The sequence below is a fragment of the Odocoileus virginianus genome, chromosome 2 (genome assembly GCF_023699985.2).
Source record: "Odocoileus virginianus isolate 20LAN1187 ecotype Illinois chromosome 2, Ovbor_1.2, whole genome shotgun sequence".
NCBI classification, from domain to species: domain Eukaryota; kingdom Metazoa; phylum Chordata; class Mammalia; order Artiodactyla; family Cervidae; genus Odocoileus; species Odocoileus virginianus.
Genome location: NC_069675.1, coordinates 96773233 through 96797257, shown reverse-complemented (window position 1 = coordinate 96797257; position 24025 = coordinate 96773233). Strand labels below are relative to the sequence as shown.

General features: G+C 57.2%; 2 protein-coding genes across 5 annotated transcripts; one reads left to right on the top strand and one right to left on the bottom strand.

The window, feature by feature from the left end:
* The first annotated feature begins 369 nt into the window (after window positions 1-369).
* On the top strand, window positions 370-5826 carry UCK1 (uridine-cytidine kinase 1). The gene is made up of 7 exons (XM_020875575.2): window positions 370-581; window positions 968-1127; window positions 1979-2075; window positions 2239-2381; window positions 2473-2567; window positions 4138-4186; window positions 4620-5826. Exons 1-7 carry the CDS (start codon window positions 474-476, stop codon window positions 4799-4801), a joined length of 834 nt encoding a protein of 277 aa, XP_020731234.1. The 5' UTR covers window positions 370-473; the 3' UTR covers window positions 4802-5826.
* Window positions 5823-23539, bottom strand: POMT1 (protein O-mannosyltransferase 1). 4 transcript variants are annotated; one of them, XM_020875571.2, is made up of 20 exons: window positions 23375-23539; window positions 22565-22720; window positions 21356-21462; window positions 20917-20967; window positions 20233-20379; window positions 19396-19507; window positions 18997-19062; window positions 18817-18910; window positions 18383-18538; window positions 17473-17603; window positions 16879-16974; window positions 13296-13388; window positions 11536-11632; window positions 10093-10185; window positions 9759-9879; window positions 9371-9468; window positions 8743-8856; window positions 7988-8114; window positions 7062-7239; window positions 5823-6598 (listed from the first exon to the last, which is right to left on the bottom strand). In XM_020875571.2, exons 2-20 carry the CDS (start codon window positions 22684-22686, stop codon window positions 6424-6426), a joined length of 2178 nt encoding a protein of 725 aa, XP_020731230.2. In that variant the 5' UTR covers window positions 22687-22720; window positions 23375-23539; the 3' UTR covers window positions 5823-6423. The 4 variants fall into 4 exon arrangements, with proteins under 4 accessions (XP_020731230.2, XP_020731229.2, XP_070310901.1 ...); XM_020875570.2 differs by having other exon boundaries at window positions 23326-23468; XM_070454800.1 differs by lacking the exon at window positions 8743-8856 and having other exon boundaries at window positions 23326-23468.
* Window positions 23540-24025: the final 486 nt, after the last annotated feature.

Below are 24025 nucleotides of genomic sequence, written 5' to 3'. Positions count from 1 at the left end.
GTCTGACCCGCCTCTATGCCCAAGCACCCCACCCCGACCTTGCAGTCCTGGGGGATCATTCCGGCGCACCCCCACCGCCACCCCAGGCAGGCAGGTGCGGAGGTGCGGGCAGAAGGAACCTTCTCGGAGGCCGCCCGACATCTGGAGACTTCTGCAGCCAGTTGCGAAACGGATTGGCTTTTGCAGCAAATAATAAAAAAACAACCCGGCGTCGCGGCAGCGGGTCCACGTGCCTCGGCGGCCTTCCAGGCCCGGAGGGAGGGCCCGGGCAGCCCACGCATGCGCGGGGCTCTCAGCCACCAACCAGGACTACAACTCCCGCCGTGCCACGCGCGCGCACCGCACCGCCCCCTGCCGCGCCGCGTGCCTCCCGGAAGTGGAGCCCCTGGAGGGGGGCGTCTGCGACCTTTGCGCGGCTGCGGCGGCGGCGGCGGCGGGAGCCGGGAGCCAGATGCGGTCGAGCGACGCCGGAGATGGCTTCGGCTGGAGGCGGCGACTGCGAGGGCGCCGGGCCCGAGGCGGACCGCCCTCACCAGCGGCCCTTCTTGATCGGCGTGAGCGGCGGAACCGCGAGCGGCAAGGTGAGGGGCTGGGCGGCGCGGCGGGGCCTGCGAGTCACCCTGGGCGCCCCCGGAACTCCGCGCGGCCTGTCGGGCCTCAGTCCAGAGGGAGGCCCCCGCCTCTAGCTGCCGCGAGGTGTCCCCCCGCCCACCTCCCGGGCGTGGACAGGGCCGGGGGCGGAGGAGCTGCGGCCGCGGCGGGCCAGGCGGGGAGCACGTCGCTGGACCCCGAGGCTCCCCCGCAAGCTCCCGGCTGGCCTGACCGCTCGTGGTCCGGGTCCGCGTTGCGCCCTCTGATGCAGCCCAGCGCCCTCCCCGCCAGGCGCAGCCGCTGACCTGGCGGCCCCTCGGGAGCTGATGCGCCTGGGTGGGCGTCTCCAGGCGGGGCTCCTGTTTGTGTTTCCCAGTCCACCGTGTGTGAGAAGATCATGGAGCTGCTGGGACAGAAGGAAGTGGATCACCGGCAGCGCAAACTGGTCATCTTGAGCCAAGACAGGTTCTATAAGGTCCTGACCGCGGAGCAGAAGGCCAAGGCCTTGAAGGGACAGTACAACTTCGACCACCCAGGTAGAGGCCGTGAAGGTGGGGAGGGAGTGGGGGAGGAGGGCTGACCGGAGACTGGGTCCAGAGTTGGCCATGGATGGGAAAGAGGCCTGGCTGGTCCCTGGCTAAACCTCTGTGGAGCGGATTGGGGGTTAAGCCGGGGGGTCTCTTCTGTGCCCTCTGGGCCCTGCAGGAGCTCCAGGCTCCATCGGTTGGAGCCGGTCAGGGAATCTGCACCTCAGAAGGGCCTTCAGGCCCACTGCTCTGCCACAGTTGTGGTCGTGGAGAAACCTAAACACCTTCTTGCTATCAGGGGCCTGCTATGCAGACCGTGTCCATTGGAGCAGAGTCCTCGAGAGGCCAGCAGTGGGTGAACAAGAACCAGAGGCCTTGAAGCTCCCTTTCCTGGTCTGGTCAGGGACCAGGGGAACAGGTGGAGAGGGGGTGGGTGAGGGGGATAGCCATGCTGCCCCTCCCTGCTGCTAGCAGATGATTCTGCCCAGTGGCCGGCTCCGGTCTTCATCCCTTTCCAGGGGACACACGGGGAGAAGGTCCAAGGAGCGTTAGTCTTTATTTCCCAGAACTAGAAGCAAGATGCCTAGTTCACCTACCTCTCAGAACTGGCTGATCAGGAGATCCGTGTGTTCAGACTTGTGGGTGGGACAGCGGCCCAGGTGGTGGCATTGCCCCGAGGCAGCGAGGATAGGTCCAGCCTGTGGTTTGCAGAGGGCCCTGCAGATGGAAGCCGTGGGGGCTCCTCCAGGCCAGATGTTCCTTAGGGTCGGTCGTTGGCAGCACCCGCACCCAGCAGACCCCAGGGGCAGAGCGAGTTCTCAGCACAAGGACTTGTCCTGCCTTCTGTTCCACCCCTGCAGATGCTTTTGATAACGATTTGATGCACAGGACTCTGAAAAACATCGTGGAGGGCAAAACAGTGGAGGTCCCCACCTATGATTTTGTGACCCACTCAAGGTAAGTGGGTGGTTCTGGGGAAGAGAGGGCTGTGTGCAGGGGGCTGGTGAGGACACCCCTCCCCGCCCTGGGGCTGCGCCCCACTGGTTCCCGGGACAGCCCTCCTCATCCATGCCCAAGGTCTGACACTGAAGGCAGGCCCCTCCCCTGGCCCGCCCCACAGGCTCGCGGAGACCACGGTGGTCTACCCCGCAGATGTGGTCCTGTTCGAGGGCATCCTCGTCTTCTACAGTCAGGAGATCCGGGACATGTTCCACTTGCGCCTCTTCGTGGACACCGACTCCGACGTCAGGCTGTCTCGGAGAGGTAAGGCGGACGTGGGCCCCTCTGCCCCTGGCCGGCCCGGCCCCAGGTCCCCCCAGCGTCTACAGGCCCCTGCTCTCTCCTGTCGCTGCAGTTCTCCGGGACGTGCAGCGGGGCCGGGACCTGGAGCAGATCCTGACGCAGTACACCACCTTCGTCAAGCCGGCCTTCGAGGAGTTCTGCCTGCCGGTACCGCCTTCCGCTTGCCCGGGGACCTCCTTCCCCCCTTGTCAGAAGGCCCCCCGGTGCCTGTTCTGTGAGAGCCGAGTCGTGGACGGACGCAGTCTGCTGTATACGTGGAGAAGTTAGCCACTCGTGCTCACGGTCCCGGGGCGAGGTTCTCAGCTGGGGATGGGTCCTCCCCGTGCCAGGCTTCACCCCATGCACCGGCATCACCTCCTCCCAGGCTCTTGTCTGCATCTGTCCAGGGCACTGCTTGCCCAAGGCCCACACTGTCCTTTCCTTCCCCCCAGCCCTTCTGAACGGGGGTGGGGGTCTCTGTCTGTCGGCTGCCAGAGTGCTGTCTGGTGCACACTAGGTGCTTAAAAACTTCCTCCACACCGTGTGTTTCTCTGGGGTGGAGGAAGGCCCGGCTGGCGTGCAGAGGCGGAATTCACTGTGTGCGGCCATCTGTCTTTTCCTCCATCTCACCTTTTCACTGGATAAGATTGTGGAGAGATTTAAAGGGAAATTTCACAACATTTTGATTCCTAAAGGGAAAATTGAGGCACAGAGGAATTAGAAGCAGGATTCCTGCTTTAGATAAATGGGACAAAGGAGTTCAGTTCTTGCTAGTTCATGAAAACATTTTATTTTACATTCGTGGTCTTGGAGTTTCTAGAAAATGATTAGGAAATTGACTGTTGTGCAGCCTCTTATCCCCAGAAAGACAATTTTGAAAAGTAGGTCATTTACCTTGAAGCTCTGGATGCCACGTGTGACCAGGTGCCCCTGGATGGAGGCAGAAGTGTGCTCGGGCAGTCCCTCCCCGCCCCTCCCCTTCACGGGGAGCCACGGTGAGGTGCCTGAGTTGCCCATGTCCCCGCCGCTAGGACCTTTCTCAGCCCTTTCCTGGTCACCCTGTGCCTGCCCCCACAGCCAGCAGAGTGGCCCAGCCCCGTGGGAGTTTGGCCCTGGGTCTCCTGCCTGCAGACACGGCTGCCCGGGGACCCAGTCTGTCCCCGTTCCTCCCGGCCCCTGTGGCTCATCTCTTGGAACAGGCCTCCTTGGCCCAGGTCCACACCCCGGCAGCACTCACTAGTCTGCGGGCCTCCCTCTGCTCATTCGGAGGTGCCCCCTACCGCCCCAGCAGCACTTGGGGTCCCTCCTCAAAGGCACCATAGGCGCCCAACAGGAGTGGGCTACTCGGCGTGGGAGCAGAGGAGGGGCGAGGCAGGAAGGGGAGCAGGTCCCGCAACGTCCCTGCCTGGGGCGCAGCCCTGCTCTTGCAGGGTTCTGCACCCTGTGTGCACTGGGAGGGCGCCCCACTTCAGCCAGCCCGGAGCGCCAGGCGGTCAGCGCAGAGAACTGGCCCCGACTGCGGTGCTCACAGAGACCAGCGTCTGGGAGAGGCCGGCAGACGCGCGCCGTCCCTTCCCGCTGCTTCAGCTTGGCTTCCCTCCCTTCTGCGCTCTCGGTCTCTCACCTGAGCCTCTGCCCCCGCCTCCTCACCCTTCATGGCGGCCCACGCGTGCGCCCCGCATCTAGACCCCGGCACGCTGAAAGCATCTCACAACACCCTCCTTTTCTTGCCTTGCAGACAAAGAAGTACGCAGACGTGATCATCCCTCGAGGGGTTGACAACATGGGTAAGGAGCAGGCCTGTGCCGCCCCCACCCCCCTGGCCATGCGGCAGGCACGGCCCAGCCCATCTAGGTTACTGAGACGCCCCCGGAGGGTGAGGCCTGTCCACTTACATGTGTGGCACAGGTTTACAACACACTTAGAACACGCAACACATTTTACACCTTAAAGTGACACAACGTACAATGTCAGTTAAGTTTCAGTAAAGGAGGAAAAAAAAACATGGAGGACTGCTTGACAGGGAGCCCCTTGTTGGCAGAAGTATCACACCTAGGGTCAGTTGACAGAAACCCGCGCCACCAGGCCAGCTTGGTTTTACCGTGCCCAGCCTCAGCGGGCTCCAGTCTGTCTGCTGAGGCTGGGTGGCAGGCGGATGCCTCGTGGAGGGAAGCATGCGCCTCGCAGGTGGCAGCTGACCCCGCCCGTGTGTCCCCGCAGTGGCCATCAACCTCATCGTGCAGCACATCCAGGACATCCTCAACGGCGACATCTGCAAGTGGCATCGCACAGGGGCCAACGGGCGCAGCCACAAGAGGACGTTCCCGGAGCCGGGGGAGCACCCCGCGGTGCTGGCCGCGGGCAAGCGCTCGCACCTGGAGTCCAGCAGCAGGCCCCACTGAGGAGCAGGCTGCTTGGCGCCTGGCGGGCCCAGAGAGGACACACGGCCACAGACAGGGCGCTGTCGGGGTCCCGGTTACCTCGAGAGACCTGGACGAGTCGTCCACACCGTGTGACAGGTTCTCTGCCAGCGGCCCTGACCTCCTCCCCCGCTTCCTGTGTCACGGGGGCTGGAAGGGCTCTTCGCTGCTGAGAATGGCCACAGAATGTGTGGTACGCAAGGCCCATGTTTGGGGGAACGATGAAGAAACAGCCTGGTCACCGTGATTTTGACGGTGAACCCCTGGCGAGAGAGACTAGCGTGACCTGGTTCACGCACGTGTAACTGGAACACAAGTTTAAAGAGATAACCCTCTTCCGTTTTACTTGTTACACAACCACATGTTTTCTGTTTACTCTGGTTTCCTAATACCATGCTCGCTGTGACCTAGTAACCCAACTTCATGAGCCACTGGCGGGTCATGATCCTGGTACACACTGATCTGGCACGCAAGGAGCCACGGAGAGGCGTCCTTCCTTCTGGCCTGTGCTCCGAAGGCAGAGCCAGGAGGGAGCCCTGGGGAGCAAGCTTTTCCTTAACCAGCACCACACACATAGCCGGGGTCCCCTGGCTCAGCCCAGCCCTGCCCGCCTGCTTTCCTGCGAGCACAGCGTCTGGCTCGGCGCCCCAGAGCCCGGGCTGCCGTGTGGACAGGCCCTTCCTAGTGTCGCCCATGGCCAAGGCGTGTGTGGACCGGGAGGTGTGAGCAGACGCTGTTGGTAAAGTGGCCAGTCCCTTGTGCTTGCCCAGTGACCTTGCCTCCCAGACGCTGGTGCTCTTGTCCTGGCTTGTCCCCCTTCCATGTGGCAGCTGCTCTGTAAAAGTGGTCCCTCCCCATTGCCGCCAGCTGTCGAGTGCTAACTAGTTACACTGGGATGTCGGGTGAGCCTGGCTGAGCTTGAGGGCTGGTTTCTGATGACTGTGACGGTTTTGTCAAGTTTACTGTTCTTTTTGGAGAGAGAACCAATAAATAACACCAAATGTGAATGCCAGTTTGTCCCTTTTTAATTATATAAAAAAGGGCAGAATCAGGACCAGGAAATGTGTGGATGACAGGCTACTGCTCACCTCTAGGCAGGCTCTCTGGGTGGGGGTTGGGGATCACCAGGAGGAGTCATGGCCAGCCTCCCCCAGCCCCCTTGGGCTGGCGTTCCAGTGTTCACAGGCCACTGAACTGTGAGGGGGGAGTTCCTGGGGCCTCACTAGGTCAGCAGGAGCAGGGGCCCGGGTTGAGCCCACCACCGGCCTCTGAGCAAGACCAGGCCTTGCCTGGGTCGCTAGAATAGAACCAGCCCCTCCCTGCCTTTTCTCGGCTGTGGCGAGTCCCACCCAGCAGCTCCATGGGTGGGACTCACAGCTCCTCACGGCAGTAAGGAGGTGCTCTTTATGATCAGGGAAAACAGACTTTGCTGAAAACGAGGTGCCTGTCGGAGGGCCATTTCTTCAACAAGACCAGAGCAGAATCCCAGCCAAGCCCATGTCTCCACCAAGCTCACAGCGGCTCCGCATGCCCGCAGGAAACGCCCGTCCAAGACCTTCCTTTTCTGCACCCAGCCCTGCGGCTCGTCGTGAGTCGGCATCCCGCTAGTATTTCCGGATCAGGATGTCCCAGCTGTCTTTCCAGCGAAGGGCCTTGAGCTCGCTGGGTGACAGCGACCTGTCCCCGTAGGTCAGCGGGCGCAGCATGTTGGACACGTGACAGGCGGAGGTGAACCAGGCCACGACCAGGGCTATGAAGAGGCTCCTCTGGAGCTGGGACCTGCCGGCCCGGAGCAGAGCACGGCGTGGGGGGGCTGGCCCTTCCCACGCGAGATCCCCTCGGCGCCCTGGCCAGAGTGTCAGCCCTCGTCAAGTCCTGCCAGACCCACTCAGCGCCACTCCTCACTCGCTCTGCTTCCTGAACCCCAGCTCCTGCCCCACCTCAGCAGCAGGAGCACAGAGCTCCTCCTGAGCTGCTCCAGGCCCCCTCTGGTTTACAGGCCCCCTGGTGTATCTACTGGGCCCCACGTGACCCGGCCACTGGCCGCCCCGCGCCTCCCTTTCCTTTCTCTGTTCTGGTGTCCTCCAGGCCGAAGGTCCTTCCCTGCGCGTATCCCCCAGCTTCACCTCCCACCAGCCTTAGCTCGGAACCCCATCCACACCACGCTGGAATCGCCATCCATGACTGCCCCGGCCCCCCGACCCCGGCCTGGGGCAAGTGGCTGCCAAGGCCTGGCACCTACCTGCACAGGTGGTCGCCGACGTGCTCCAGGACCACGGGCAGCAGCAGGATCTGGAAGGTGAGCGCTGGCAGGTAGTGGTAGAGGAAGAGCGTCTTCTCCATCAGGAAGAAGGGCAGGTAGTTCACGGCCCAGCCGCCGGCGCACAGAGCCCCAGCCAGCACCCAGCGCAGCCAGCGGTCTGCAGGGGAAGGCCATCTTGAGCCGGGAGGGTCCCTGCTGCCAGGCAGGCTCGCCTGGTCGTCCACAAGCGAGCCCATGAACTCGCGACCCCTGCTTTCTGTCTCCCATCCCAGCCCCTCCACCGCCTCTGGAGGAAGAGCAGACTCTGTCCCAAGAACCTCCTGGACTTCCTGCTGCCCCTGCCGAGCCTGTCCTGAGACGCCAGCCCTGGGCCAGGCCCAGCTCACTCCTGACTCCCTGAGGGTCTCCTGGTCTCACTCCTCAGGGGGCAGGGGCGGGCCTGTACCGTGCACCTGCCCAGGAGCCAGGACTAGTAGAGAGAACGACCAGCTCAGCTGAGCCCAGAGAGGACACCTCCCTGCCCCTGGTGGCCTTCGTGGCCCACCCCGGGCGTTGGCTCCTTTCCCGTATCAGGACGGTTTTTAGGGGGTTTCTGTTCTTGCAAACCAGCACCCCCCCACCCCTCAGTGCCTCCTGGCAGCTCTGTCCCATCAGCCACTTCCAGGGGTGCTGGGGTTAGGGAGCAATTCAGGCCTGACACCTGCATGGCCCTGGAGAAGCCTTGAGGGTGACATGGGGACTGGAACATAGCATCCTGTCTCTGGGGAAGAGACAGAAGTGCCCTCGGGGCAGAAACACAGAGGTGGCCCCAAGGCTGCACTTGCTGATGCGGCCCCGAAGCACATGGAGCTCTGGCCCGAACCAGAGGGACGGGGCGCAAGAGGCGCGTGGGCTGTGGCACAGACCCTCGGGGAGGTCGCAGACTCTCCTTCTGCGTCTGAGCAGGTACCAGACGAAGAGCAGGGCATACACCAGGGTGGCGAGGCTGGCCGAGGCCCAGATCACGACATTCCCGAGCAGGTGGATCTGCGCCTGTGGGAGGGAGAGGCTGGTTGGTGTGGCCCAGGGCAGGCGCAGGCGCCACCCCACCCTCGGCCCTCACGGCCAGGACGGACGTGCAAAGGTGCTCAGCTCTGTAAGTGGAATCAGAGCCGGGAGTAGACGGGGTTGTTTCTGGACAGCAGAGCGGCTCACGAAGAGGGGGACAGGGACACTGATGCAGAGCAGCAAGGCACTGAGACCAGAAGGTCCTCAGTGCCCGCTTCTCAGCAAGCCACAGCCCCCCACGTCCAGGGCGGGGGAAAGGCGAGTGCACCCCCCTACCTTAAGTTATTACTGGGTGACAACCACATGCTGTGTTTGCCCCTCCAGGTGAAGACACGCTGGACAGGGAAGCAGAACACTGACCGGCCTGGACACCAGGTGCCAGGTGGGAACTCAAGTGGGATGGGTTTAGAAACCACGTCGGCCGGGCACGGGGAACCACGTGCTACCATGGCAGCAGCAAAGCCGGGTCCCCCCCTGCGGACGCCTGGGGACCTGACCCCCGGCTTTCACCGGGACGGCACGGGAAGGCCGGGGCTTGAGTGGGTGCAGTGGCTGCTCTCAACATCACAGGCCTCTTGGGCGCAGGCCGACTGCCCGCAGACGCTGTGCTTACACTGGTCCTGGGGTGCAGCCAGTAAGCGATGCTGGTGTCCAGCATGACCCAGTCCAGCGGCGTGGAGCTGTACTTGTGTTCCGAATCATCACCTCTCACCGTCAGCATCCGCCACTGCAGACAGCAGAGGCCACCGGGAGTCACCGGACAGCCAGACGCCCTCCATGGCCAGGGCTCTGCCCGGGGGCGCAGTAAACCGCTGCCCCTTTCATGGGGCACCCGGCCTCAAGTTCACGCAGGTCACCCGCAGGAGCAGCCCAGGAGGTGCCTCTGCCGGGCTCCAGTTTGTGGATTAAGGGATGGGATGGGGTGGTAAGGGTGCCTTGACACTGGGGATGCTGAGTGCCTGGTGCCGAGTTCCCTGGGGCTGCGCCGTGTCGACCTGACCTGGGAGCAGTGCCACACTGCTGCGTGTTTCCTCGCCTCCTGACAGTTACTGCCAGCAAAGCCACACGGCAGGAAGGCCGGGGTGCCAGGGGCTGACGGTGCCAGGCATGACACGGACAGAGGACAGAACGCAGCGGCCCTCCCTGCTGAGTCAGGTCCCAGTTTGAAGGCTGATGCTGGGCAGACCACATGGCCTTCCCGGAGAGGAGCAAGGTCACCCGTCCCTCTGCCGGCCCATCACCTGCAGCTCGGAGAATCTGGCCATGAAGCTGAGGTTCCTGCTGATGTCCACCTGGGTTGGGGAGTGCAGCTCCAGCTCCCTCTCCTTCTGCTCCTGGCCTGGCAGGCACACGGGGACCGGAGGACGCGAGCAGAACCCGGTCAGGGAGCCGCCCAGGGCAGCCGCCGCTGTTTTCCAAAGAACCCGCCAGACACGGTCCACGGTCCCCCACCCGCCTGGCCATCTTTCCAGTCCAAAGCTCTCCTTGCCCCACCTTCCGGTGGCACTGCCCCCCTCACCCAGCAGACAGCTCTCACCACTTCAGCCCTGGGAGGGCGTGGGGGAGAGCGGGGGAAGGTCTGCAGTGGGCCTGGAGCCCACAGGCTGCCCCGCCCCCAGGAGCGCTCACTCCTGCCATAGCGGTGCTCCTCCACGTTCCACACGGTGCTCTCATGGTAGCCCCAAGACAGCTTCTCCCCGACTACTTCCAGCTGCCGAAAGCCCCAGTCTGGGAGGGGCACTCCACTCAACTGGCAAAGCAAGATGTTGGGGGGATCGTGATGGAGGGCCTGGGCCCGCCCAGCTGGGGGGACCCCACCCCAGGTCACCCACAAGGGCATTGGCTCTCCTCCAGGGAGCTCATGCCAGGGTTCAGTTCTGAGCAGTTACAGAGACCCCGCAACCCCCCACAACCCCCTTCAGTCTGTCCCTCTGGGCAGGACCAGGGAGGCAGTGTCACTGACCTTGAGGATGGCCGAGGTGTTCACATGCACAAAGCGGACCTCTGACAAGATGGTCTTCCAGACATCCGTGTCTGACTCCCTGTTCACAATGTCCTGTAAAAGCAGGTCTGGGCCATTAGTTCACTCTTCATCAAATTTCCTTAAATGTGAAAATAAAGACCAGTTACCACGGTGAGACTGGCTTGGTCTGATATGAGGGGACAGTCGCCCAAGGGAAGCTGACATGGCTGGTCCCAGACCATCAGTGCCATCAACTTTATTCCAGAGGTCTGTGAGAGGTGCTGGGGGTGGGGGTGGAGACACCACCCTCCCCCAGATGCAGATAGCCTTTCCAGTGGGGATTTAAGGATGATACTCCTCCCTGAGCTTCTGTGATGCCTGCTCCCTGAGACCTCGGGCCAAACATGAAGACAGTGCAGAGGAAGGCCAGAGACTGTCTCCGCAAGACTGTGCCCTGAGCGGGGTCTCCTGGTGATGGGTAATAAAGAACTGACACTGGAAGAGCTTGGCACTGCCAGGTTTAACTTACGGGTACCTGGCACGACCCCAGGAAGTCCAATGGCTACTGACAAGCCAGCACCCGAGGGGCTGAGCAGGAGCAGGACAAGGAAGCCACACCCTCTGGTTGGCCATCCTCTCGGCCCATCGTGGAGCTTCAGGTCCTTGAAAGGGCGGGTGGGGGTGAAAGGGGCTGAGGCACAGAGAAGGGGTCAGCGATGGGCCTCACCAAAGAGGGGAGCAGGCAGGACCTTCAGGACAACCCTGGGGACAAGCAGCTGGGGTGACAACCACATCAGAGCAGCCTCGGGGGAGGGGCAGAGGCAGATGCATGGCGCACCTGTGTGCAGCACCCAGCACCCGGGCCCCGCTGTGCACACAGAGGTGGGCTTCACGGCCCCTGGCTTTGCATCACAGCATTGAGAACTCATTGAGGGGCTGGTGGTACGAGGCAGCGGCCATGGAGGCTGAAGCGGAGCACACCTCTCCCAAGAGTAAGCCCAGTGCGATCGCGGCCCTGCTGCTGCGTTTTTGCACTCATGACCCTGACTTCAGAGGGTCCAGCAGCCCAGCCATGGAACTTCCCTCCTGCGGCGTGGCCCAGGACACAGTGTGCCACCCAGAAGAGCCGGCGGTTCACCCGCAGGAGGGCCCAGGGCCCAGGGGGACAGTGCCAGAAATCGCCCCCGCTCCTCCATGGCCCTGCCTGTCCCCAGGGAAGGGTTGATCAAAGAGTCTCCCGGGGTGCCCAGGCAGCTGGTCTGAGCCGAGCTGTGGGAGGGGCCTCCTCCCCACAGCACTTTGAGACCCCACCACCCTGCAGCTCCTTCCTGGACACAAGAAAACCCCCTGGCTCCCCCTTTCTGTAGAACAGGGGGTCACTTGTTCCAGAGTGCGGTTCGGAAAGGGCCGTGATGCCCGTGCTCAAGGTGGCCAGGGACTCACCAGCCGCCAGAGGTTCTGGGGGGGCATGGAGATGTTGTAGTCAATGTAGCAGGAAACCTCCTGTGCATGGGGGCTCAGGGGGGCTGCAACGTCGTGCCTGGAAAACCAAACAACGCTGCTGGGGGCACCCCAAGCTCTCCTGAAAGGCACTCACTGTTCTTTAAGGAGAGAAAAAAACCACTTTTTTTCAGGAAACAAAGCCAGCTCAACCTTCAAGCACCTCGGCTGCCATTTCCCAGGGTGCTAAATCCCTCATGGAGGGCAGAGGCACTGCGGTGACCACGCCTCCAGGGATGCACATGATGGGGAAGCAGGGGGACGTCCATCTAAACCACAGGCTCACCATCCCCTTTGCAGAGGATAAACCGAGTCGGGAGCACAGCCTGACCACTGGGGGCTCCCTGACGCCAGGCCGTGGAAATGGCTGAGGCACCAAGAATACTGTTGCAAAACAAGCACCCAGGGACATCAGTTCCCCTTGTTCACTTTCAGGGTAACCATGCCTGGTCGGACTTTGCACAGGACCACACTCGGGGAGGACCCACAGTGAGCGGTAAGGAAGAGGCCCTCACGACCCTGGAAAAGTCAAATATGACTGCAGGCCCTGTGAGCACCACAAACAACACTGACCCCGGAGGGCACGGTGCACAAGAAACGCTTTTGGTGCAGGGACATTTCAGCTGACCCCTGAATTCAGTGACTACATGGGGGCTTTCCTGGCAGCTCAGTGGTAAAGAATCTGCATGCCAATGCAAGAGACACGGGCTCTATCCCTGCTCCAGGAAGATCCCACATGCTGCAGGGCAACTGAGCCCAAGCTCTAGAGCCTGGGGACTGCAACTACAGAGCCCATGCGGCACCACTGCGGAAGCCTGAGCTCTAGAGCCAGTGCTCCGAAACAAGAGAAGCCGCCGAAATGAGAAGCCCAAGCACCACAACTAGAGAGTAGCCTGCAGGCAACAATGAAGACCCAGTGCAGCCAAAAATATAAATGAATAAAATTATTCTTTAAAAAAGTGAAAGAGTGGGCCATGGTGGGGATGGCAGTGGGGTCTGAGCTGAAGAACATTCCAGGCAGACAGAGTGAGCAAAGGCCCCAGAGAGGCTGCACGGGGTCATTTTGGGACAGCAGGGGGCTAGGGTGACTGGCATGAAGTCTACCAGGGAGTTCGCGGTCTGGGTCCTGGGGGCGCCAGCGGCCAGGGGAGAGTAGGGAGTTATTCTGAGCGTGACGGTCATGCTGGATATCCCTGGAGGCTCTTGGCAGAGACGTGAAGTTGGTCAAGCGTGAGTTTCCAGACAGAAAACTGCCTCTGTTTTGCAGAGGGTGCCTGCCATCTGCAGAAGGTGGGCGATTCCCAGCAGGACTGGTAGTGAGGACAGGAGGGACTGGAGCCCCGTGATGGCAGAAGGGGGAGAGGACAAGGCGGACGTGGCGTGGAGAGCCCAGGTGTCCAAGGGGGCAGGGCAGGTCCCTGAGGCCACGTGGTTGACCCAAGAGGCCAGGTGGAAGGACGGCAGAGGTGGCCCAAAGGTCAGGTGCTCTGTCCCCCAACTCATGGCCTTCTTGAATTTGCTTCTCCTTTCAGCATGTGCCCCCGTCTGCCAGGGCACCGCACACATCACTCTGGATGGGACTCTCCTTCCCAGCCCACGCGCCATCAATGAGGTCTCCCCTCCCCACCCTCGACACCTACTGCAGAGCGGGGCCCGAGGTGGTGATGCAGGCACGCCTGCTCTGAGCAGCGGCAGGGACTCACGTGTTGAGGAGGCGGGTGGTCATGCCGTGCACCAGCTGCACGACGTCGCCGTGCCGCACGGGCCTTGGGGGGTTGTTCACCACCAGCTGATGCCTGGAAGACAGCACGACCAGGCTCGTGGGGTCCTCACTCAGGCTCTGTGGAGTCTCACAGCCACCCCGTCAGCGTGTTCCTCGTACAAGGTGAACGTACATGTTTTATTTAACTCTTTTCTGAAACTTCGGGTCACTCCCCACGCTTCCTGGCGTGGCCCCCTTTGCCATCATCACATTGACTGCAGCTGTGCTGCACTTCAATTTAAATTTGAATTTGGCAATAAGGAGTTCATGATCTGAGCCATGGTCAGCTCCCGGTCTTGTTTTTGCTGACTGTATAGAGCTTCTCCATCTTCGGCTGCAAAGAATATAATCAATCTGATTTCAGTGTTGGCCATCTGGTGATGTCCATGTGAAGAGTCTTCTCTTGTGTTGTTGGAAGAGGGTGTTTGCTATGAGTGTGTTCTCTTGGCCTAATTCTATTAGCCTTTACCCTGCTTCATTCTGTACTCCAAGGCCAAATTTGCCTGTTACTCCAGGTGTTTCTTGACTTCCCACTTTTGCATTCCAGTCCCCTAAAATGAAAAGGACATCTTTTTTGGGTGTTAGTTCTAGAAGGTCTTGTAGGTGTTCATAGAGCTGTTCAACTTCAGTTTCTTCAGCATTACTGGTTGGGGCATAGACTTGGATTACCATGATATTGAATGGTTTACCTTGGAAACGAACAGAGATCATTCTGTCATTTTTGAGACTGCTTCCAAGTACTGCATTTCAGATTCTTTTGTTGACTGTGATGGCTACTCCATTTCTTCTAAGGGATTCTTGCCCACAGTAGTAGATATAATGGTCATCTGAGTTAAATTCACCCATTCCAGTCCATTTTAGTTCGCTGATTCCTAAAATGTCGATATTCACTCTTGCCATCTCCTGTTTGACCACTTCGAATTTGCCTTGATTCATGGACCTAACATTCCAGGTTCCTAAGCAATATTGCTCTTTACAGCATCAGACCTTGCTTCCATCACCAGTCACAACCACAACTGGGTGTTGTTTTTGCTTTGGCTCCATCTCTTCATTCTTTTTGGAGTTATTTCTCCACTGATCTCCAGTAGCATATTGGGCACCTACAGACCTGGGGAGTTCATCTTTCAGTGTCCTATCTTTTTGTCTTTTCATACTGTTCATGGGGTTCTCAAGGCAAGAATACTGAAGTGGTTTGCCATTCCCTTCTCCAATGGACCACATTTTGTCAGAATTCTCCACCATGACCCGTCCATCTTGGGTGGCCCTACACGGCATGGCTCAGATCATGAACTCCTTATTGCCAAATTCAGACTGAAATTGAAGAAAGTGGGGAAAACCACTAGATCATTCAGGTATGACCTAAATCAAATCCCTTATGATTATACAGTGGAAGTGAGAAACATATTTAAGGGACTAGATCTGATAGACAGAGTGCCTGATGAACTATGGACAGAGGTTCATGACATTATACAGGAGACTGATCAAGACCATCCCCAAGAAAAAGCAATGCAAAATGGCTATCTGAGGAGGCCTTACAAATAGTTGTGAAAAGAAGAGAAGTGAAAAGCAAAGGAGAAAAGGAAAGATATACCCATTTGAATTCAGAATTCCAAAGAATAGCAAGGAGAGCTAAGAAAGCCTTCCTCAGTGATCAATGCAAAGAAATAGAGGAAAACAATAGAATGGGAAAGGCTAGAGATCTCTTCAAGAAAATTAGAGATACCAAGGGAACGTTTCATGCAAAGATGGGCTCAATAAAGGACAGAAATGGTATGGACCTAACAGAAGCAGAAGATATTAAGAAGAGGTGTCAAGAATACACAGAAGAACAACAGAAAAATGATCTTCATGACCCAGATAATCACAATGGTGTGATCATTCACCTAGAGCCGGACATCCTGGAATGTGAAGTCAAGTGGGCCTTAGGAAACATCACTACGAACAAAGCTAGTGGAAGTGATGGAATTTCAGCTGAGCCATTTCAAATAATAAAAGATGATGCTGTGAGTGTGCTGCACTCAATATGCCAGCAAATCTGGAAAACTCAGCAGTGGCCACAGGACTGGAAAAGGTCAGTTTTCATTCCAATCCCTAAGAAAGGCAATGCCAAAGAATGCTCAAACTACTGCACAATTGCACTCATCTCACATGCTAGTAAAGTAACGCTCAAAATTCTCCAAACCAGGCTTCAACAACACGTGGACCATAAACTTTCAGATGTTCAAGCTGGTTTTAGAAAAGGCAGAGGAATCAGAGATCAAATTGCCAACATCCACTGGATCACTGAAAAAGCAAGAGTTCCAGAAAAACATCTACTTCTGCGTTATTGACTATGCCAAAGCCTTTGACTGTGTGGATCACAACAAAGTGTAGAAAATTCTGAACGATATGGGGATGAATACCAGACCACCTGACCTGCCTCTTGAGAAATCTGTATGCAGGTCAGGAAGCAACAGTTAGAACTGGACATGAACAACAGACTGGTTCCAAATAGGAAAAGGAGTACGTCAAGGCTGTATATTGTCACCCTGCTTATTCAACTTATATGCAGAGCACATCACGAGAAATGCTGGGCTGGATGAAGCACAAGCTGGAATCAAGATTGCTGGGAGAAATATCAATAACCTCAGATATGCAGATGACACCAACCTTAATGGCAGAAAGTGAAGAACTAAAGAGCCTCTTGATGAAAGTGAAAGAGGAGAGTGAGAAAGCTGGCTTAAAGTTCAACATTCAGAAAACTAAGATCATGGCATCCAGTCCCATTACTTTATGGCAAATAGATGGGGAAACAGTGGAAACAGTGGCAGATTTTTCTTTTTTGGGCTCCCAAATCACTGCAGATGGTGACTACATGAAATTAAAAGACACTTACTCCTTGGAAGAAAAGAAAAATTATGACCAACCTAGACAGCATATTAAAAAGCCATTACTTTGCCAACAAAGGTCTGTCTAGTCAAGGCTATGGTTTTTCCAATAGTCATGTATGGATGTGACAGTTGGACTATAAAGAAAGCTGAAGGCCAAAGAATTGATGCTTTCAAATGTGGTGCTGGAGAAGACTCTTGAGAGTCCCTTGGACTGCAAGGAGATCCAACCAGTCCATCCTAAAGGAGATCAGTCCTGGGTATTCATTGGAAGGACTGATGTTGAAGCTGAAACTCCAATACTTTGGCCACCTGATGTGAAGAGCTGACTCATTTGAAAAGACCCTGATGCTAGGAAAGATTGAGGGCAGGAGGAGAAGGGGACGACAGAGGATGAGATGGTTGGATGGCATCACTGACTCAATGGACATGAATTTGAGTAAACTCCAGGAGTTGGTAATGGACAGGAAGGCTTGGCGTGCTGCAGTCCATGGGGTCGCAAAGAGTCGGACATGACTGAGCGACTGAATTGAACTGTACTGTACTTGCTAAGAACACTGCTATGTCCCTGACCGTGGGCTTCTTGGCACAGAGCTGGTCCCGAAGCTATGAGGAGGCCAGGGACTGAGGCCAGGCTGTCCCCCGACCTGTACTCACCTCCCGGGGTCCTTGACAATCCACCAGTTGTTGACGTCCTTGAAGGGGTAGCAGGTCACCTGCTGCTGGTGGGAGCTGCCACGGCCGTTCTCATATCTGCAAGAAGAGGGTGCAACTGCGGGTGGGGAGTCAGGGGCCCACGACCTCCCCCCAAGGTCCCTACAGATGCCACCCAGCGAGGTGTCAGATATGTTTCCATCCCAGAGGGGCTGGTCCCTCCAGCGATGGTATATAACGAGACTCAATGACACCAGGTTCTGAGAGCTCTATTTCTTTTTTTTTTTTAAAAGGTTTATCTTATTTATTGATTATTTGTTTGGCTGTGCTGGGTCTTAGCTGTAGCTTGAGGGATCTTCCATCTAAGTTGCGCCATGTTGGGTCCAGTTCCCTGACCAGGGATTGAACCCAGGCCCCCTGCATTAGGAGTGTGGAGTCTCAGCCACTGGACCACCAGAGAAATCACCGCTCCATTTCTTTCAATCTCAGAAGCTCCTTCACATGGAATGAAAGCTGGTAACAGCAAAAATGTGGAAAAAAAAAAACCCAAAAACATGTTATAACCTCTGGATTGAAAACATGACTTTCCTTACTTACATCATAGGGTAGGTGCTCTGGTGAGAGTGAAGCCAGCAGGGCACGGGTTGGCCAAAGACGTTCTTCAGGGTGACCTGGGAACCGAAGGCCACTTCCAGAGGCTGACCTTGCGTGACCCTTGCCAGCCCACCCTGAGACGGGAGCACAGGGGTGGCCAGTGAGGGAGAGAGAGAGCACACATGTGACACCCGAGCCAGCCCCTCTGACAGCCCCTCCCATCCAGGCCGTAGTCACACCATCAGCTATGGTCACATGTGACATAATCCTGGCGCGTCACACGTTACCAGCGACTGGAGGCGGCCACTGGGGAGGCGCTCGCCTCACCCTCCCGTGCTTGTCCTCATTTTATTTTGGGGCCATGCCATGTGGTATGCAGGATCTTAGTTCCCCGACCAAGGGTTGAACCCAGGCTTTGGCAGTCGAAGTGCAGAGTCCTAACCACTGGACCTCCAGGGAACTCCCCGCACTCGTCCTCATTTACTTCTTACCTGTAGCCCGTGATAACAATTACATCTGACTAACTCAAGACATGGGTAAGTTAAGAAATCTGCCCAAATACTCAGAGAATTTGCTGTCAGCAGAGCCGGCCCTTAAGAGCAGGTCCGCCGACTTCAGGCTCTACATTCCTGACACCTCATTTGGAGCCTGTTTTTATTTTTGCAAAGTGAGTTGCATTAACACCAGAAATATGTCTGTCCTGTGCAGCCTGGCACCTGCCCGCAGGTCACACTGCGGAGAGCGGACCCCTTGTCCCTTCCCACGCCACTAGCACGTTCAGAATTAGTGTAGAGAGCGTGAAGACATGCCTCACTTCCCCGATTTGGTTTGCCCTCTGATGCTCACCTGGGGTGGTTTACGTTAAGAAAACCCCGAGTCTAGTGTGGCCTCCTTTCTGGGACAGCACTTTTACCTCCAAGCTGGCCTGGAAGGCACTGGACATGACCTGGTCGTGGGGCCCGGAGCGGTAGAGCAGCAGCAGGTGGGCGTAGAAGAAGAGCAGGTACACAAGGACCGGGAGCGCCACCAGGGCCGCCGCTCGGGCGAGCAGGTGGCAGAGCACACGGACCTGCCAGAGGACGGAGCGGACGTCACCCGACCCGGGTGACGGTGGGCCCAGGCCAGTCAGCCTGTCAGGGTTCTCATCTTGCTCCCCGTCCCCCGACGGCCAGCCCCACCTCACCCCAGACCCCACATCTCTGCCCTGCCCTCAGTTCCACCCCCACCCCAGCCCTGCCTCCTGCGCCCCCAGGATCAGCCTAACTCCGACCCCAGACCTACACCCTTGATCCCCACCAGCCCTGCCCCCAGGCCAGCCCCGCTCCACCCCTTGGCATCAGCACCTACGTTTGACAGCGTCTGGTCTCCTATCAGGTGCCAGGCATGGACAGCGGCAACCCCAAGCACCAGCAAGTATGTGAACACACCCACGTACTTGATGCTAAAGACACAGGGTGAAGGGGAAGTCAAGACAAGACACACATGGGGGGTGTGGCTGCCGCCCCAGACCCAGTGCACCAGACTCACCCAACTGCACAGGAGCAGGCCACGCCCGTCAGCACCAACCAAAACCACCATCTCGGGGAGAAGGGCCTGGAGCAAAGCACAGAAGCAGAGCTGAGGCCTCGGAACGTTTCCCCCGAAACGTGCCAGAGAAGGCACGGCCGCAGAGATCTCAGCTGTCTGCACCAAGCTCCGGGTACAAGGGAAAGATTTCTCATCTCCCCAAAGAGCAGTCCTCCTGATACAACTTCTCATTTGGGTCAGATGTTTCCATTTAGTTTACATTATAGAGAGATGAGAATTATTTATGAAGTCAGGAGCCAAGAGCCAGTGGAGGTGCCTGGGGCAGCTGTCCCCTGTGGAAAGGTGTCAGACCTGCTCAGGTGGACAAGCCCCTGGACTCCTCTGTCTCATTCTCCATACCTGTGTTTCTGGGAGTTGGAGAACTTCAGGTAAGATAGCACGGCCAACAGATTGAAAAATATCAGCACTGATTCCAAAAGCATTAACCTTGACTGAGTGATGAGGGCATTCTCTGTTGGGAAAAGGACACGGGCATCAGGTGTCGGGGAACAATGGTGAATGTCCACAAAAAATGGTCCTTGCCAAACGTCCCAGAGTGTGGAGGTGGGCAGTGGGCGCTCGACCTGGCTGGAAATTACTGGCCCTTCCTGAACCTTCATTTTCCTCACCTGTAGGAGAAATACCAACTCTGCAGGGTGCCTGGACGTTCTAATACTCTGTGGGCACGGGCCCCAGTTAGGGCTGTCACTCAACAGACATGAATTTGGTTTATTTTCATCTGACTTAAACTTCATTTGTTCACAGACCTGGGCTGAGAGAGTCCCCTCTGAGGTATACCCACTCATTCCTGAATCTCGTCTCCACTGGTCAAGGTGGGTAGGGGGGCAGAGAAGGTTCTCATTCAAGGACAGACTGGGTTACCAGGGGTGATGGTCAGGGGGTGGGGGGCGCATACATAGGAGCATCATTTGGGCAACCCCGCTACATGTTGGCTGCCCCTCCACAATATCACAGTCTGAACACAGTCCTATGAACAACCCCCGGCCTGAGAGTGGGGTGACTCCCAGAGTCTGATCTGGACACCCTAGATGTGCTTCCTTCTGTCTTGCGAGTAGCAGACATGGGAGGGGGCACATCCACTAAACCTTGAGCCCTCCTGGGCCACAGAGACGCAGACAGAGGTCAGCACTGGGGTCGACCTGGCCCCCCCGGAGCAGGCAGACACCTGGGCCTCACCGATCAGCATCAGCAGAGCGGCCCCCGTGGCGGCACAGTGAGAGAAGCCGAGCTCCCACACGATCTCATAGGCCATGGGCACCGACAGGGCCCCCGAGAGGGCCGGCAGCAGGCGCAGGGACCACACGGGCACGTTGCTGCTGTATTCTGGAAGAGCGAGCACAGCGGGGCTGAGCGCCCAGGGCACACAGCCCCCCTCCCTACGCCGCTGCGTCCCCTCACACGGAGCCTCCTCACACGTGCCCATGGACCACAGCACAAGTCTGCAAGGCTGGGTCTCATCAGGGACCAAGTGTGCAGGCCACGGGTTCATGTGGTCGAGGGCCGGTTCTCAGTAAGTTCGCGATGATGCTGAGGACTCTGAAATGAGTTAACGCTTATTTACAGATTTACCCAACCTGTTTCCAAAAACACTGTGGCAACACACGTTTATGTACAAAAGGTACCTGCCACATACAGTGGCATGTACAGTGTGTTATCTGTACCAAAGACCAAGCAAAATATACTTACAAGGAAGCACTAAGGAATTTACTGGACTTCTTGACATTCTTTCTCTTGTACCCAAACTATTTATCATACCCTGGATTCAGATGAATAAACCGTAGTTGTTAATCTCTAGGATAGTTACTTCCTCTCAATTCTAATACATGCACATTAATAAGGGAGATGACAATGATATTTTACCTGCTCCAATTCTGTTCCACAGAAAGTTACCATCAAATCCTCCTAAATAACCTAAAACAAAAGATGAATCAATAACTATCCTGTTCAGTAAATACTTCTGAAGCACCAAACTGCAGCAGGCATCAGGGGAACAATGATAAAGAAAAAATAAGACCCACGGAGCAACTAAGCCCATGTGTCTGTGTGCAGCAAAGACTGAAGCCTGTGCAGCGTACAGCCCGTGCTCTGCAACGAGAAGCCTCTGCAATGAGAAGCCCGTGTGCCACAATGAAGACTAGTCCCGTCTCGGTGCAATTAAGAGAAAGTCAGTGCAAAGCAATGAAGACCCAGGGCAGTTCCAGATAGATAAATAAATAAATAAAATAAGACACTGCTTCTGCTGTCATGAACTTCCATGTTTAAGTGTTAAAGAGCCACTTCTTTTACTAAGGAATCCTACCTCCCAAGGCCAAAAGCATGTGACCAAACGGTGGTCCACTGCCATCCAAAAAGAAGATCCGCTTCATGTAAAAAGAGATGTACTGCCCGTAATACACTTCATCAAAACTGCAAAGCAAACCCAAGTTATGTTCAGCTAGAGATCTTAACTGTACACAAAAGGTATGAGGATCAATGTACACCTTTGTTTCCAAATGACTTTGGAGAGTGACCAGTCAAGGTTGGATCTTTTGCCCCAGCTGCATGGCATCCCTGAATATTAAGACACATGTGCAGCACCACACATCCACAAGGATAGGAGGGAAATGCCCCCCAGAAGTTGGGCATTCAGGAGGCTTTTCTGACACAGATTCTACTTCTCTCCCTGCGTGTAGGTTAGGATGTACCACGAGCCAGTCTACCAAAGCCCTCCTGGACACAAAGCTGATCTGGCTGTCTACCTGCGTGTCTGCAGCTGAGAGTCAGAATCAGAGCTGGTGACCCAACAAAACAGTCGCAGGTGTAAAAGGGAGAGGTGCCAACTGCAGCAAACCTCTTTCAGACAATCAGGGGCATTTGCTGACACAGAGGAATTGTTGTCAGTTTCTTAGGCATAATGATGCTACTGTGATCCTGTGATTTTCAAGAATCCTGATCTTTTAAAGATACTAAATTGATCAATGAATGAAATATAGTGTCTATGATGTGCTTCAAAAAAACCCACTGCAGGGAGGGAGTTGTCTATGAGCTGGTAACTATTGCAACTGGGTGACTAATATATCATTCTCTGTACTTTTGTATATGTTTGATGTTTTCCATAATAAAAAGTTAAGTGAAAAGAAACACATATATTAATCAGATCATTAACAGCCCTTTAATAATAACAACAATCATTTCTCAGTATGACAACACGTACTCTACCATCAGTGAGGACTTGCTTCCAAATTCCTCAGTCTTCTGCCCTCCACTCTCTGGACTGTCAAAGGTCATCCATCATGGTTACTGCACCTACTACTGACCTACGGGGCAAGACTGAACAGGTGGACTCTGCAGGGGCTGTCATGGGGACAAGCTGATCTCTCCTCTAACTGCCAAGGCATCCATCACCAAGAAAGCCCAGAAGTTGGCTCTCCCATTTTATGGGGCTCAAAAAGCCACTTCCAGTCATCAATGCACTGAAAAAAATTACAGTTCCTTCTGGAGGCCCCCAGAATCGAGTTGCTTGACTTACACCACGGCCCTTGGATAGGCAAGCTGCCACAGTCGGCTCAGCAGTCCCACCGCGGTCAGAGCTACCATATTCAAGTTCACCTCAGCGGTCACCACCACAGGGTGCTGCAAGAATCCCAACATCTTGCAGAAAAGCAGGCGGGGTGAGGAGGATGCCCTGGAAAAGCAGAGGAAAAGCTATCATCAAGAACACCGGTGGCTCCCTTGCAGGCTAGGAGGAGGCTGTGACATCAGGACCCTCTTTCACCGGCAGTCACACGCGGTGAGGTGGTCACCTCAGGACTGAAGAGTCCCTCATTCCAACACCACCTGCGGAGCCCTTCCGGTCAGTGACAGCGTTGGACCCCCGGGCCCCTGTCCACCTGGGTAGTGTGGCCGGCTTACAGCCGGTGACCTCCGTCCGCCCCCCAATCCCCGCGACTCAGAGCCTCCCGTCTACGCCAAGGGCCGCCCTCCCGTCGCGCCCCCTTTCTCACCTGAGGGCGCGTCTACATGGGGCACCCCATCTCTTTCCCGAGGCTCCCCCCATCCCTCGGGCCCACTTTTCTCTGGAGGCTGCAGGTGCCGTGAGGACCCCCCTCCCCCGCGTTCTCACAGCAACGCCGCCTCTGGCCTGCGGCGGCCCCCTTCTGTCCTCAGGGCGACAAGCTTCCCTCCTGCCGCTACGTCGGCCCGGGGCACCCCCTTCTCGCCCGGGACCCTGTCCGCCCTGGGAGCCCCGCTCCTCTGCCCGGCACTCCGCTTCTCTCCCGAGGGTTTCACCTGCCCGGGGGACCCGACTGGGCTCTGGGTCCCGGCGCCGCAAACGTACTGCTGTTTCTTCAGGTCCCCGCAGAGCCGCTCCCTGCGCCCCAGACCTGCCTGGGGGCGGGGGTGAGCGGCGAGGCCGACCGTTGGTAGTGGGTGAGGCCGCTCGGCACTCTTTGCTGCCCACTGGCCCGCTCGACGCTCGACTCGCCGCGCCTGCGGGGCCTGCCGGGGCGCGGGAGGGGGCGGGGTGCAGCGCGCCTGCGCACTGGGCGAGCCGAGATCGGCGCTTCGAGAATGTGCGACATCCCGGAGGGTTGTCAGTCTTTTAAGTCTGTGACTCCCGGCTGGGGAGTCCAGGTTCCTTTGCGCCACGAGATACACGGCTACATCTGTTAAACGACACAGTGCGACCGTATCGGCTTTTCGATTGGTGTGACGCGGAGGCCCATCCCCGGCCCGGCGGTGCCCCCCACCTTCCGGCCCGGGGGGCCCCTCCGAGCCTGCTCTGCAGCGGGACACGGCGTCTTCCGGTCAAGCGAATGACCCAACGATTAACGGGCAGGAAAGCAGCCCTGCTTTTTAGCCTACCTTCGTCTATCTGGGAGTCAGTACTCCTGGACGGGCTTTCCTGTGCCTCAGCGGTAAAGAACCCGGCCTGCTAATGCAGGAGAGGCGATTCGATCCTTTGAGTGGGGAAGATTCCCTGGAGAAA

What these genes read in the sequence shown, in the direction of transcription:
- UCK1 (XM_020875575.2), top strand. Translation starts at nt 474, where the DNA reads ATGGCTTCGGCTGGAGGCGGCGACTGCGAGGGCGCCGGGCCCGAGGCG. An exon ending in GCGGAACCGCGAGCGGCAAG is followed by an intron (nt 582 to 967) that starts GTGAGGGGCTGG and finishes TGTGTTTCCCAG; the next exon opens with TCCACCGTGTGTGAGAAGAT. An exon ending in TCGAGGGGTTGACAACATGG is followed by an intron (nt 4,187 to 4,619) that starts GTAAGGAGCAGG and finishes GTGTCCCCGCAG; the next exon opens with TGGCCATCAACCTCATCGTG.
- POMT1 (XM_020875571.2), bottom strand. Translation starts at nt 22,686, where the DNA reads ATGTTGGGATTCTTGCAGCACCCTGTGGTGGTGACCGCTGAGGTGAAC. An exon ending in ACCACCCGCCTCCTCAACAC is followed by an intron (nt 11,633 to 13,295) that starts GTGAGTCCCTGC and finishes TTGGTTTTCCAG; the next exon opens with GCACGACGTTGCAGCCCCCC. An exon ending in GGCTGCACCCCAGGACCAGT is followed by an intron (nt 8,115 to 8,742) that starts GTAAGCACAGCG and finishes TCCCTCCCACAG; the next exon opens with GCGCAGATCCACCTGCTCGG.